The sequence below is a fragment of the Danio rerio genome, chromosome 17 (assembly GCF_049306965.1).
Source record: "Danio rerio strain Tuebingen ecotype United States chromosome 17, GRCz12tu, whole genome shotgun sequence".
NCBI classification, from domain to species: domain Eukaryota; kingdom Metazoa; phylum Chordata; class Actinopteri; order Cypriniformes; family Danionidae; genus Danio; species Danio rerio.
The window spans coordinates 3,252,169-3,266,337 of record NC_133192.1 but is presented as its reverse complement, the minus strand read 5'-3'; the positions used below and the strand labels follow the sequence as shown (position 1 = coordinate 3,266,337).

Sequence of the window (14,169 nt, the reverse complement as noted above, 5' to 3'; positions counted from 1 at the left end):
GCAAATGTAAACCAATAAAAACAAAGGATCAAATTATTTTAGATCCACAAAAAAATTTGAAACATCACCTCCAGTAAGTTATGATGACATATTCACGACTCAAATGTTTTAAAATCAAATTAGTTTTTTGTAAATCAATAAAATGTGTGTTACCAAATGGCAACACTGTGCAATAGTGGAACATGCAATATTGCAATTGGTTAGCTAGCTAGCAAGGTCAGCTGTGAACAGTTGTAACAATAACAACATGAATGCTAGGAATATAATGTTGATTATTCATGTTAATGACATTTGCATTATGTATAAAATCTAGTTTATCTAGTAATTAATCTAATAGAGTAATTAGGCAAGTTATTGAATAAAGATGGTTTGACCGTTTTTATAATAATCAGCAGTTATTTGCTCTTCTGCTGTTGTGTGGGCTTTCTTGGCCTTTGCTACACGGTGAGCAAAGGAAGATGCAAGGAGTGCCTGTACTTGTTTTGAACATGAAGATGTTATGCATTCAAAATAAAAGTCTGATATAAGCAAAATAAGGTAAAAATGTAACTTTTGTTGTTGTTGTTTTTTACCACACACTCCGCAACCCACTGAAGATGTTCCCACCAATTGAGAAACACTGCAGTACACCTGAGTGCATTGTTTCCAATAATTCAACAGACAGATTTTGGCAAATTATTCCACTTATACTACAGATCCCACTTCTAATATTTATCAACCAATCAAAATCAAGCATTCAGCGACCCTTGTAGAAGTATTCGGAATTACTGTAGGTTACTATTGAAGTTAATGCACTACAATATTGAGTCAGGCAGCGCAGTGGCTCAGTAGTTAGCATTGTCGCCTCACAGCAAGAAGATCACTGGTTTAAATCCCACCTGGGTCAGTTGGCATTTCTGTGTGGAGTTAGCATTTTCTCCGTGTGTTGGCATGGGTTTCCTCTAAGTGCTCTGGTTTCCCTCACAGTCTAAACACATGCACTATAGGGGAATTGATTAACTTCTTAAACTCTGCTGCTATTTTGGCATTTCTGCCTGGATTTTGCCTACCTAAATTTAAAAGCTTCCCAAATCCACATGCAGAGGTGTGAATGCAAACATTTGGTATCATTTTAAAGGAAACCCTTTGAATTTTCATGAAACACTATTGAAAGTGTGTAAAATATCTGTATATGTCGTCTGTGTTGTAATAAACACCTTAAAAAAAGAGGTGCTTTTTGTATTTTTTTTATAAACTTAAATTTGAAAGTGTCTCTTTTAGGTTGTGTGTGGTCTAGCGTGCTGTAATTAATGTTAGTGGTTCCTGCACATGTCTGTAATCATAGGGGAAAAAAATGTCTCTACCATAATCTATGCAGAAGTTATTGTAATCCAGCTGATGAGAGGTGCTGTACAAGCCACAGGGAGCGATCATTGTTTTCATATTTCTCTATTCTTTTGTTTGATCAAACATAATTCACTGTGTTTGGAGCACGTCAGACATATAAAAGGATTACTTATGCACATCATCTCAAAAACAGAGGAGAATGGCCCTGAAGCACACAGCATAAGGAAAGAGATGACAGCTGTCTGTGCTATCTGGGGCTGCTTATTGATCATAAATGTATTGCTTTCACTTCTGCGCCATGGAAACACCGCGATTCATTCGGCAACTGTTTGATATGTGACTATAATTCAGTAAAAAGAATGCTAGAACCGTATGAGCACCGGCAAGAGCTTTCATTTGAGCTATAACTTGTACATGTGTCATATATGAACCATATGAAAATGAACCAATCTTCAATACCCAGCTCGGGTATCCAAAATACTGTGTATTTAAGTGTAAATAACTTTTGCACAGTAGAATAAACACTAAAGAGATGCATATGTGCATAAAATATAGATTCTACACTTTCAAACGAAACCACTTACGGGCCCTTTAAATCTTAAAGTGAAAGTCAATGACGTTACAAGGAGTTTAACCTGGTTTAACTAAAGTATATGGGTGTGAATGAGAGTGTATGGGTGTTTCCTAGTACTGGGTTAAAGCTGCAAGGGCATCAGCTGTGTAAAACATATGCTGGAATATTTGGTTCATTCCACTGTGGCAACCCCTGATAAATAAGGGACTAAGCCGAAGAAAAATGAATTAATAACTCGCATTACATTCTTTAAAAAGCAACTCAAATATTAATCCTCAGTTTTGCAAGTTTTACTTTACTTGTCATATTATTACCTAACTAGTGTTACTTTTAATGTGTTACCCCCAACACTGGTGGTCAGTGTCAGTTTTTGCACACTTTGCAGATGACGTGGGATGAACTTACACGTCCGTCCAGTGACAGCAGGATGGAGTCGCTCTTGATGTCTCTATGAATGACTCCCTGCGAGTGCAGATACGCCAGAGCCTGCAGAACAGCCTCACACACCGTCGCTATCTGCTCCTCGCTCAGCCTGATCAACCAGAAAACACACATACATACACATTATATAATTTGTGTGTGCGTTACACACATTATATACAGTTGAAGTCAAAATTATTAGCCCTCCTGAATTATTAGCCCCCCTAACACATTTCTAATCATAATAGTTTTAATAATTCATCTCTAATATCTGATTTATTTTATCTTTGCCATCATGACAGTAAATAATATTAGACTAGATATTCTTCAAGATACTAGTATTCAGCTTAAATTGACATTTAAAGGCTTAACTTGGTTAATTAGGCAAGTCAGGGTAATTAGGCAAGGGTTTCCTCCAGGTGCTCCAGTTTCCCCCACAAGTCCAAACGCATGTGCTATAGGGCAATTGGGAAAACTAAATTGGCCGTGGTTTATGAGTGTGTGTGAATGTGAGAGTGTATGGGTGTTTTCGAGTACTGAGTTGTGGCTGGAAGGGCATCAGCTGCATAAAACATATGCCAGAATAGTTGGTGGTTCATTCCACTGTGGTGACCCCTGATAAATAAGGGACTAATCCGAAGAAAAATTAATAAATGGTATTAGGTGATTATTGCTTGTCAAGCATCACAGATATATACACTAGATATCGCATAGAGTGTCAGGGTTCTGCCACTCTGGTCTTTGTAAATTCTTGTTTTGGTAGCAGAGCTCTGACACTACCCATGTCCGGTCCTGTTTCTGTCTCTGTGTGCGCGCGCGCCGTCAAGGGTGTACGCAGAGTGTGCGCGATGCCGCTTGATGTGGCCGCGCACGCACTGCGTCCGTCAGACGCGCGCGCTCTTGTACTAGTGTTTGTGTTTTCGTCTGTCAGCAGCGTGGTGTTTCATTCCCAGCATCTCAGTCTTGTTGGTTTCGGTTTTGGTTGGCGCTGGGATGAAGCATGCACGCTGCGTGTGTGAGCGCACGGTGAGTGCTTTCATTCATCGTGTGCTCGTGTCTTGCGTCTTTTGTCAAAGCACGTGGCTCGGTGTTTACATTGTGGTCACGTGCTTTTGTCGTGTGCTTCAGTGTAGTGTTATGTGAGCGCATGGCTTGTATTGTCTCTCTGTGTCATGCGCTCTCCCGTCTATTGTCTAGTCCTTCCCTCCTGGTTTACTCATTATTAGTTTGTCATGTTCACCTGTGTGTCAATTTACTTTTTGCTTTATAATCCCCCTCATGTTTTCAGTCCTTGGCCAGTTCGTCGTCGATTGTTTCCTGTCTTGTGTCCAGCCCTGTCTTGTCCTGCCAGTCTAGTCAAGTTTGTTTGTTCGTTTATTTGTTTTATTAGAGTTTTCCCCCTCGGGGTTGTTTGTTTTGCCTTTTTGTTTTTATTTTATTCTTAATAAACACCCATTATTTGCTGCACCTGAGTCCTCGCTCCTTTTTCCCCTCACCGAACGTGACATAGAGACCCTGAGCATGCATCAATAGTAGGGATGTAACAATTATGTAAATACCATCATACCGCAATAGTAATTTTTTTTCAATATTAGCGTAGGCGCATGACTCAATAAAACTATATTTCTGAGAAAAGTTTGCTCAGAATGAAGCGAACGGGAGGTAGCGGGAACTACATTTCCCATCAGCCCAGGCATGGCCATCATCCTTTGCGGTCTGTTGTCACAACAGATCCAGTAATGCGGAAATGGAGTGTGCTGCTAGTAGCGGGGAAGAAAAAGAGCTGGAAATGATCGAATCTAAAGCGGGTTTTAAATCGGATGTGTGGAAGCATTTCGGTTTCTTTCTAAAAAGATACAAAAAAGGAGAAAAGGTGACAGACAAAGACAAAAACAGCATGCAGGCACTGCCAGACTGTGGTGAAATATAAGTCGGGGAATACGACTAAAGACAGTCATGGGGACTGCAGAACACAGCACACTTGTTAGATTGATGCAGACATTGACTTGTACCGCAAAGAGACCTCTATCTCACTCATGGCTTGTCCTCTCAAGTGGAGGAAAGACAATGCACAACGTTACCCACTGCTGTCAACCTTGGCTAAATCATATCTCTCTGTCCCAGAAACCTCAGTCTCAAATGAGAGGGGGGTTTTCTGTTGCAGGGGACATGCCCAGAGATCCCAGCTTTCACCAGATTATAGTTATATGATCATTTTCCTTAAAAAACCCATCTCTATCTGAGTGAGTGAGTGATTAAATGTTGAATGTGAGGAGTTTTCAGCAATACTAAATTGAAACTTTATTTTTTTTATATGGTTTAATAGTTTTTTGTTATTAAAATTGAAAAATTGAAGTTCCTGTTTTGAAACTTACAGATAGGTGGCTAATTTGTATGTCATTGATATGTTCAGTGCTAAGGTAAATAAACACTTTTGCCAATTTTTTCGAGTCTTTTCATTAGTTTTGTTTTTCCTGTAAATTACTCAATAAATACCGTACCGTGCCATTCATACCGAGGTATTACCGTACCGTGAAATTCTCATACCGCTACATCCCTAATCAATAGTGCCGCCATATTTGTACAGTGCTCCCAGGACAAGAGTCATTCAACCTCGCTAGTTAAGAAAGTGCTATTACGTGAAGATGCTGGACTTTAGCGCTGTCTACGAGTGTAGTAACCCTAGTAGCAAAGAATTCTGGCCCAGATTTGGCAAAAAGCTGGCACAGCAGGCATTCATCCGGCACTGGCATACAGCATGTGGGCCAAACATGGCCCGGGTTTGGCAGAGGTGGCACCGTCTTTAAGGCGGCACACAAGATTTGGGCCAGATGAAAAATGTAGTATTTGGCCCAGATGAAAAAATGTGATAAGTGGGCCATGTGAGTTTGGCCAGTCTTGACCCACATTTAAAATACACTAAAATCATTTTTGAGTAAAGAAAAAAAATTCTACCAATCAGGTCACTTTGAGAAAAAGCGTGCCCATAGTGTGCCTACAGCGCATCACTCCATGGGTTTATCAATTACACTGCAATCGTGACACACCAACCTATCTGGCCCAGTTCAGGTCCAGTTATGAGTTATTAACTTGGCTGAGACTTGGCCCACATATGGTCTGTGTTTGGCCCAGATTTGGTCCAGTCATGTACCGTAATTCACTGCGGCATGTGGGCCAGGCAAAACCTGATTGTGTGGGCCAGAGCTGGGCCAGAGAAATTTTGCTATGTGGGAATGAGCAAACAAAGAAAACAAAGCACAAAGGCAGAACAATTCATAGGTAAGATTAAGTTTTTTACATTTTTGTATGTTAAGAACTTCTGTGTTAAACAGGTCTGTAGTGTATGAGTGTGAGTGAGTGTGTATGGATGTTTGCCACTGATGGGTTGCACCTGGAAGGGCGTTCGCTGCATAAAATGTGCTGGATAAATTGGTGGTTCATTCCACTGTGGCGACCCCTGATTAATAAAGGGACTAAGCAAATGTGACATTTAAAGGCTTAACTAGGTTAATTAGGGTAACTAGGCAGGTTAGGGTAATTAGGCAAGTCATTGTATAACAATGGTTTGTTCTGTAGACAGTCGTAAAAAAATATATAGCTTTATAATACTAATAATACTGACCTTAAAATGGTGTTTAAAAAATTAAAAACTGCTTTTATTTTTGCCGAAATAAAAAAATAAGACTTTCTCCAGAAGAAAAAATATTATCAGACATACTGTGAACATTTCCTTGCTCTGTCATTTAGGAAATATTTAAAAAAAGAAAAAAAAATTCCCAGGGGGGCTAATAATTCTGACTTCACCTGTATATGTTCATCATGACATATAATTGATCGTCAGAATAAATGTCTTCCAATAATTTGAAAATAATATTTTTATTTTTTTTACAATTTAATTTTTAAAAATGGTCTTATTTAGCTTGTTTACTTGTAAATGTATGATATTAGGGAATAATTGTTTGTGAAGCAGGATGTCTTCAGCTGAGATGGGTGTGAAACGGCGTTCATCTGCTTTGGTGAATGCAGCAGCTCAGCTCAGCTCTGGCAGAGTGTGTAAAATCAATGGTGTTTGCAAACGTGTCAAACACTGGATTCCTGCTGCTCGGGTCACGTCTCGCCCTTCACTCATGCCAAATACAGTTTGCTGTCTGAGGCCTGAGTGGATGTGACAGAGCTGTGTGTGTGTGTGTGTGCTTGTTTTTGGTACATGCATATGTGAGCATGGTGTGTGTTTGCATGGAAGTATTATGTATTACATGCATATAATTGTGTGCATGCATGTGTTTGTGTATATACACGTACATGTACATACACGTACGAATGTGTGTGCATGTTTGTGTTTACATGCATATAATTGTGTGCATGCATGTGTGTATGCGTGCATGTGTGTGTGCATGTTTGTGTGCATGTTTGTGTTAACATACATATATTTGTGTGCATGCATGTGTGTTTGTGTGTTTTTGTGTTAGTGTGTGTGCATATGTGTGTTTACATGCATATATTTTGTGCATGCATGTGTGTTTGTGTGTTTTTGTGTTAGTGTGTGTGCATATGTGTGTTTACATGCATATATCTTGTGCATGCATGTTTGTTTGTGCACATGTTTGTGTTTGCATGTTTGCGTGTGCATATTCGTGTTTACATGCATATATGTGTGTGTGCATGCATGTGTGTTTGTGTGCATGTGTGTGTGTGTTTGTATGTTTGTGCTTGTGCATATTTGTGTTTACATGCATATATTTGTGTGCATGCTTGTGTTTATGTGTGTATGTGTGTGTGTGTGTGTGTGTGTGTGTGTGTGTGTGTGTGTGTGTGTGTGTGTGTGTGTGTGTGTGTGTGTGTGTGTGTGTGTGTGTGTATATTTGTGTTTGCATACATACATTTGTGTCCATACATGTGTGTGGTTGCATATTTGTGTTTACATGAATATATTTGTGTGCATGCATGTGTGTTTTTGCATGTTTGTGTGTGTTCATACTTGTGTTTAAATGCATATATGTGTGTGTGAGTGCATGCATGTGTGTTTGTGTGCATGTGTGTTTTTGTATGTTTGTGTGTTTGCATATTTGTGTTTACATGCATATGTGTGTGCATGCATGTGTGTTTGTCTGCATGTGTGTTTTTGTATGTTTGTGTGTGTTCACATTTGTGTTTAAATGCATTTATTTGTGTGTGTGCATGCATGTGTGTTTGTGTGCATGTGTGTGTTTGTTTGTGTGTGCATATTTGTGTTTACATGCATATATTTGTGTGCATGCATGTGTGTTTGTCTGCATGTGTGTGTTTGTGTGTGTGCATATTTGTGTTTACATGCATAAATTTGTGTGCGTGCATGTGTGTTTGTCTGCATGTGTGTGTTTGTGTGTGTGCATATTTGTGTTTACATGCATATATTTGTGTTCATGCATGTGTGTTTGTCTGCATGTGTGTTTTTGTATGTTTGTGTGTGTTCATATTTGTGTTTACATGCATTTATTTGTGTGTGTGCATGTATGTGTGTTTGTGTGCATGTGTGTGTTTGTTTATGTGTGCATATTTGTGTTTACATGCATATATTTGTGTGTGTGTGTGTGTGTGTGTGTGTGTGTGTGTGTGTGTGTGTGTGTGTGTGTGTGTGTGTGTGTGTGTGTGTGTGTGTGTTTGTCTGCATGTGTGTGTTTGCAAGTTTGTGTGCGTGCATATTTGTGTTTACATGCATATATTTGTGTGCGTGTGTGTGTGTTTGTCTGCATGTGTGTGTTTGCAAGTTTGTGTGCGTGCATATTTGTGTTTACATGCATATATTTGTGTGCGTGTGTGTGTGTTTGTCTGCATGTGTGTGTTTGCAAGTTTGTGTGCGTGCATATTTGTGTTTACATGCATATATCTGTGTTCATGCATGTGTGTTTGTGTGCATGTGTGTTTTTGTATGTTTGTGTGTGTTCATATTTGTGTTTACATGTATACATTTGTGTACATGCATGTGTGTGTTTGTATTTTTATGTGTGTGCATATTTGTGTTTACATGCATATATTTGTGTGCATGCATGTGTGTTTGTGTGCGTGTGTGTTTTTGTATGTTCATACTTGTGTTTAAATGCATATGTGTGTGCATGCATATGTGTTTGTCTGCATGTGTGTTTTTGTATGTTTGTGTGTGTGCATATTTGTGTTACATGCATATGTTTGTGTGCATGCATGTGTGTGTTTGTGTGTGTGTTTATTTGTGTTTACATGCATATATCTGTGTGCGTGCATGTGTGTTTGCATGCATGTTTATGTGTACGTGCATCTATGCTTGTATGTGTGTGCGCAATCATGTAAACATGTCCTTCATCTGACAGACAGAGATGCATTTAGCAAATTAATTAAAGCACTAATCAAATCCCCCTGCATGTCATCACACTATTGACCACTGAGAGTCTGTGTAATATAATAACAGCACATCAAAGCATAAGCACAGCAGATCAATGAGCCGACCACGCATCGCCCTCTAGCGGTCTAAGTTTGATATTACAACAACACAGCACGGTTAGCATTAGTGACCGCAGCATAATGTTGTGTGTGTGTGTGTGTGTGTGTGTGTGTGTGTGTGTGTGTGTGTGTGTGTGTGTGTGTGTGTGTGTGTGTGTGTGTGTGTGAGAGTGTGTGTGTGAGTGAGTTTGTGTGTGTGTGTGTGTGTGTGTGTGTGTGTGTGTGTGTGTGTGTGTGTGTGTGTGTGTGTGTGTGTGTGTGTGTGTGTGTGTGTGTGTGTGTGTGTGTGTGTGTGATGCTGTGCTTTGATACCTGGTTTCAGACACGATGTTGGTCAGAGCTCCACCCTGCAGATACTCCATGATCACCCAGAGTTCCTCCTCCACCAGAGCGCTCTTGAACATCTCCACCACATTTCTGTGCTGGTAATCCCTCATAATCACCACCTGTACACAACGCACAAACACACTGCCTAAGAAAACCTCATCTGATTCCATGTCAGAACAGCAATACTTTAAAATGCAATCTGTGTTGATTTTAATAATGAATCACTTGAATAGATAACGAAGTAAATTATGGTACCATCTGCTACTTTCTGTGTCTTGCAGTAAATAATGCAGTGCCATTAAAAGCCACCTGCATGTTTTTAAGTGATTCAATGCATTTATAAGCACAACAAATGCATGATGGGACATAATCTAGATCAGTGCCCAACAAATATGTGTATTAAATGATCAATTCTGTGTTTGGAATACACATTTAGGGAACGCTGGTAGATTTAACACTTATAACATCAGAAGAGATGCATGTACACTGCAAAAATCTAGACTTTTTGTTTTGTTTCTAGTCCAAATATCTATAAATCCTTACATCAAGAAGCAGTTACTAGACAAGCAAAACGTATGGTCTTGTTTTCAGAAATAATATGCCAAAATGAAGCGAGTTTTTCCTTAAAGCAAGCAAAATAATCTCATGTGAAAAGGACAAACAAGATTATTTAGCTTGCTTTAAGGAAAAACTTATAATAAAATCTGTAAATGCATTGCAGCTTTAAAATAAAAATAGATTTTGCATGCTTTATGAGTGTTAAAAACATAATAAAATTTTATAAAAAAGCATAAATGCATAAAAAAACTTTTCAATTAATATTTTTAACAGACTTTGCATGCATATTAAGTCTTAAACATCAGCAGTGTAATATTAAAAATATTAATATGAACATTTTTTACATATTTGGCATGAATTATGAGAATTTAAAAGCAGTATTGTTATAAAGACAAATGCATTGCAGGGTAAAAATGTAAATAGTCCACAGATTTTGCATGTATTACTAATATTAAATACCAGCAATGTTATTAGAGGGTGTCCGCTGAGTTTTAAAAAGTCTTAAAATCTCTTAAGTTTAAAAGCTAAATTTTTAACTGACTGAAATATTGTGTTGTAGGTCCTAAATCATTGTAAATAGGTCTTAATTTACCTATGTCCAGGTGAAGCTAGCCAATCAAGCCAACATGACACAATTTTTTTATATTTAAGTTTTTATTGCGAAGAAATGCAATTCAAAACAGCTGTTAAGACAAGTTTAAAGGAAATTCTCCAAATTAAATTTCTTAATCTGGGAAAGAAAATTCAATTCAATTCAATTCAGCTTTATTTGTATAGCGCTTTTACAATGTAGATTGTGTCAAAGCAGCTTCACATAAATGGTCATAGTAACTGGAACAGTGTGGTTCTAAAAACTAAAAACTAAAGCAACACATCACTCTACATAATCTTCTATTCATTTAAAACTATTTACAGGTGTAACTGGGCCATTAGAGTAAAATACATTGTGTTTTGCCCTGTATAAGTCTACATTTCATTCATCATGGTCTTAAAAGAGTCTTAAAAAGTCTTTAATTTGACTTGAAGAAACCAGCAGAAACCCTTTATAAAAAAGGGACCAATTTATAAAAATGAGAATATAAAACATTGTCCACAGATTTTCTATGCATTGTGAGGGTTAAATAGTGAGTGTTAAAAGGCAGGAATTTTTTTTTTTTTTATGAGATCAATGCATAATAAGTGCAATATGAATAAATAGAATAATTGTGTAAGATGATTCGTATGATTTCTTTTTACATATTTTGCATGCATTAGGGGGGCTAAAAGCAGCCATTTTTATTTAACAAAGGCTAAATGCATTGACACAAAAAATCCAAGATAAAAATTCCACAGATGTTGCATGTATGATAAGTGATAAAAAGCAGCTATTGTTTTTTTGTGTTTGTTTGTCTTTTGTTTTGGTTTTTGTTTTAAAAAGAGATAAATGCATAAAAAACTTTTTAAAACATATTCTGCATGCATTAGGGGAGTTAAAAGCAGTCTTTTTTTATTTAAAAATTGACTAAATGCATTGCAACTTAAAAATGATAGTCAAAGAGAAACGTTGTCCACAGATTTTGCATGCTGAGTGTTAAAAAGCAGCAATTGTTTTTGTTTTTAAAGAGATCAATGCATAATTAGTTTAATATGAATTAGTTAACATGTTGTGCATGCATTAAGAGAGTTAAAAAGCAGTAATTGTTTAAAAAAAAAAAAGGCTAAATGCATAAAAACCTGAGAATAAAAATAGCCCTCATATATTGCATGCATCTTCACGAGTTTTAAATAGCAACAATGTTATAAAAAGGATACATCATTATAAAAGGAGAAATGTAAAACGTTTAATATGATTTTTTTTTTACATATTTTGCATGTATTGAGTTAAAAAGCAGTCATGTTTCTTTAAAAAATGGTTAAATGGATAAAAACTTGAAGATAAGAGTAATAAATGCATAAAAGGTTGAATTTTAAATAGCAACAATTTTACAAAAAGGAAAAAAAAATATGATTTTTTTGTACATATTTTGCATGTTAAATGCATAAAAATTAAAGATAAAAAACAGTCCACAGATTTTGCATGCTGAGTGTTAAAAAGCAGCAATTGTTTAAATTAAAGACGTAAATGTATAAACATTTTTAAACATATGTGCATGCATTAGGAGAGTTAAAAAGCTGTCATTTTCATTTCAAAAAGGACTAAATGCATAAAACTTTAAGCTACAAATTATCTACGAATTTTTGGATGTTAAGTGTTAAAAAGCAGTAATTGTGTTTTGGGTTTTTTTTTAAGGTGTTGAATGCATAAAAAATTGATCATGACAACAGTGATGCATTTGCATGTGAAGGATCCTGCTGGTGGTGTGTATCACCTCATTGAAGAGCAGTTCTCTCCTCTGCTGTCTCCTCAGGTCCATCATCTTGACGGCCACCACGCGTCCGCTGTGTTTCTCTCGAGCGATGCACACCACACCCGTCGAACCCTCCCCGATCTTCACAAAGTTCTCGAGGTAGGAGCGCGGGTCTCCTTTATCCACCACCATCTGCAGCGCCGCCTTGAAGATAAAATAGTTCACAGGTTGTGCATGCATGATGAGTGTTAAACAGCAGCAATTATAAAAGAGAGATAAATTAATAAAATTTTGAATATGAACATTTTTAGTTAAATAGCAGTACTTTTATTTTAAAAAGGGCTAAAAACTTGAATATTAAAATTGCATGCTTTAAAAAAAAAGAGATAAATGGATAAAAGGTTTAATATTAATGTTAAAGTATTAAAAAGTATTAAAGTTACATATTTTGCATGCATTAGGAGAAATAAACGCGAGTAAGTTTTATTTAAAAAAAGGCATAAATGAATATAAAAAAATGAAGATAAAAAGTGCACAGATTTTGCATGCATGGCGAGTCTTACAAAGCAGCAATTAAAAAAAGAGATAAACGCATAACGTTTAATATGAACATTTTGAAGCATATTTTGCATGCATTGGGAGAGTTTAAAAGCAGTAGTTATAGCAATGTTATCAAATAAAAACACGGTAAATGCATAAAAAAAAAATTTTAAATAGTGCACAGACATTGCATGCATCCTGAGTGTTAAAGGGCACCTATGGTGAAAAGTCGACATTTCAAGCTGTTCGGACAGACGTGTGTAGATATAGTGTATAGACACATCATACTGGGGGGATATAAACACACACAGTTCTTTATTTTCAATTTAACATCATAAAAACGGTGGACCAATTGGATCGGTTTTGAGATGGACCGCAACTTTACGTAGGAGTGTGGTCCCCCCGCCCACCAATATTAATTGACAGGCGCATTACCACATCCTCAGTTTGTCGTTTCACATCTGCCATTTTCAACGTGTGAGTCAAAGCGATGTCACAATAGGAACACCCTTGCTCTGTTTTTAGATGTAGGGCTCATTGGGCTCAACACAAGAGCCTTCATCGTCTTCCTGCGAATGAGCAACGCATACTTTACATTCCATTTGCGCTGAACACCAGTAAATGCAACGTATCGAGATTCGGGCCATTAAAAACAGCTGATCCACCAAGTCTTTCAGCACACTCTCTGAAAACACTCCACATTGACCACATGATCGCTCTCATTGGCGCCATTGTTTGCAAACCTGTGTTATTTTAATTGCATCTTCCTTAAACCTCAGCCGTTTGCATTTCCCGCAGTCAGAGAAGCTCCATGTCACCTCAACTAGGTGCGGCTGTAAAGTGTGAGTGTGTTGCCTCGCGTGCGCCTCCCTCCTTTGGAAATAACGCACTTGCTTTAGTGATAGTCAAAGTTAATCCAGTGTGCTTGGTTATTAGTCTCGGTGTACAAGCTTGGCACTTTAAACTAGCACACAGTTGGCAGAACTTTGTTTAGTTGCCGCAGTTTTGTTCCGTGCAGAAACAGTGTTGAGAAGCCTTTACGATTATTTACCATGACGAAATAAAGTGCGGTTAATAGTGTAACCAATTAATCGTTGCATCCCAATACGGATGACGCATGCATCGTCACATAGCGGCTGTAAAACTATATTAAGACACAAATGATTTTGTAAATACCACTCTGACACATTCTGGCACATTAGATGAATATTGATTCCTCAACAGTACTCTCTGCTTGGTCTGTGTCCGAGTCATACATGTACGGCTGAATGCTGGTCCTCTCACTCATGTTGCTTCTCTCTGTCTGCCTGTCTGTTGCCAAACACAGAGCGGGGGAGCTCTGGGCTCCGCCCCCGTGTTAAGTTGGGCAGGAAGTCGAAACCAATTTTTATGTGAAGCAACACGCCCCTAAAACAGCGAGTTGTGTACACACCCTCAACATGACGCTTTAACACATTATAATTAACAAATCTGAATAGTGTTTTGAACTGAACCTACACTGGCACACTCAGAACAACCATAATACTACAGGGCTCGAAATTGCGACCATTTTGGTCACATATGTGCCCGAAATTTTATCTATGCGACCTCAAAATATATTTGGGAGCATTTGTGCGAGTGCATAAAATTGTTGTGTGTGATCAG

General features: G+C 37.7%; 1 protein-coding gene across 1 annotated transcript in view; it reads right to left on the bottom strand.

The window, feature by feature from the left end:
- Positions 1-14,169, bottom strand: part of pak6 (p21 (RAC1) activated kinase 6) — a 106,765-nt gene that overhangs the window by 16,104 nt on the left and 76,492 nt on the right. Inside the window, exons 6-8 of the mRNA XM_003200290.7 lie at positions 12,007-12,189; positions 9,086-9,219; positions 2,306-2,432 (exon numbers count right to left, since the gene is read on the bottom strand). Of these exons, the coding sequence (XP_003200338.1) occupies positions 2,306-2,432; positions 9,086-9,219; positions 12,007-12,189 (444 nt within the window). The remainder of the gene's footprint in view (positions 1-2,305; positions 2,433-9,085; positions 9,220-12,006; positions 12,190-14,169) is intronic.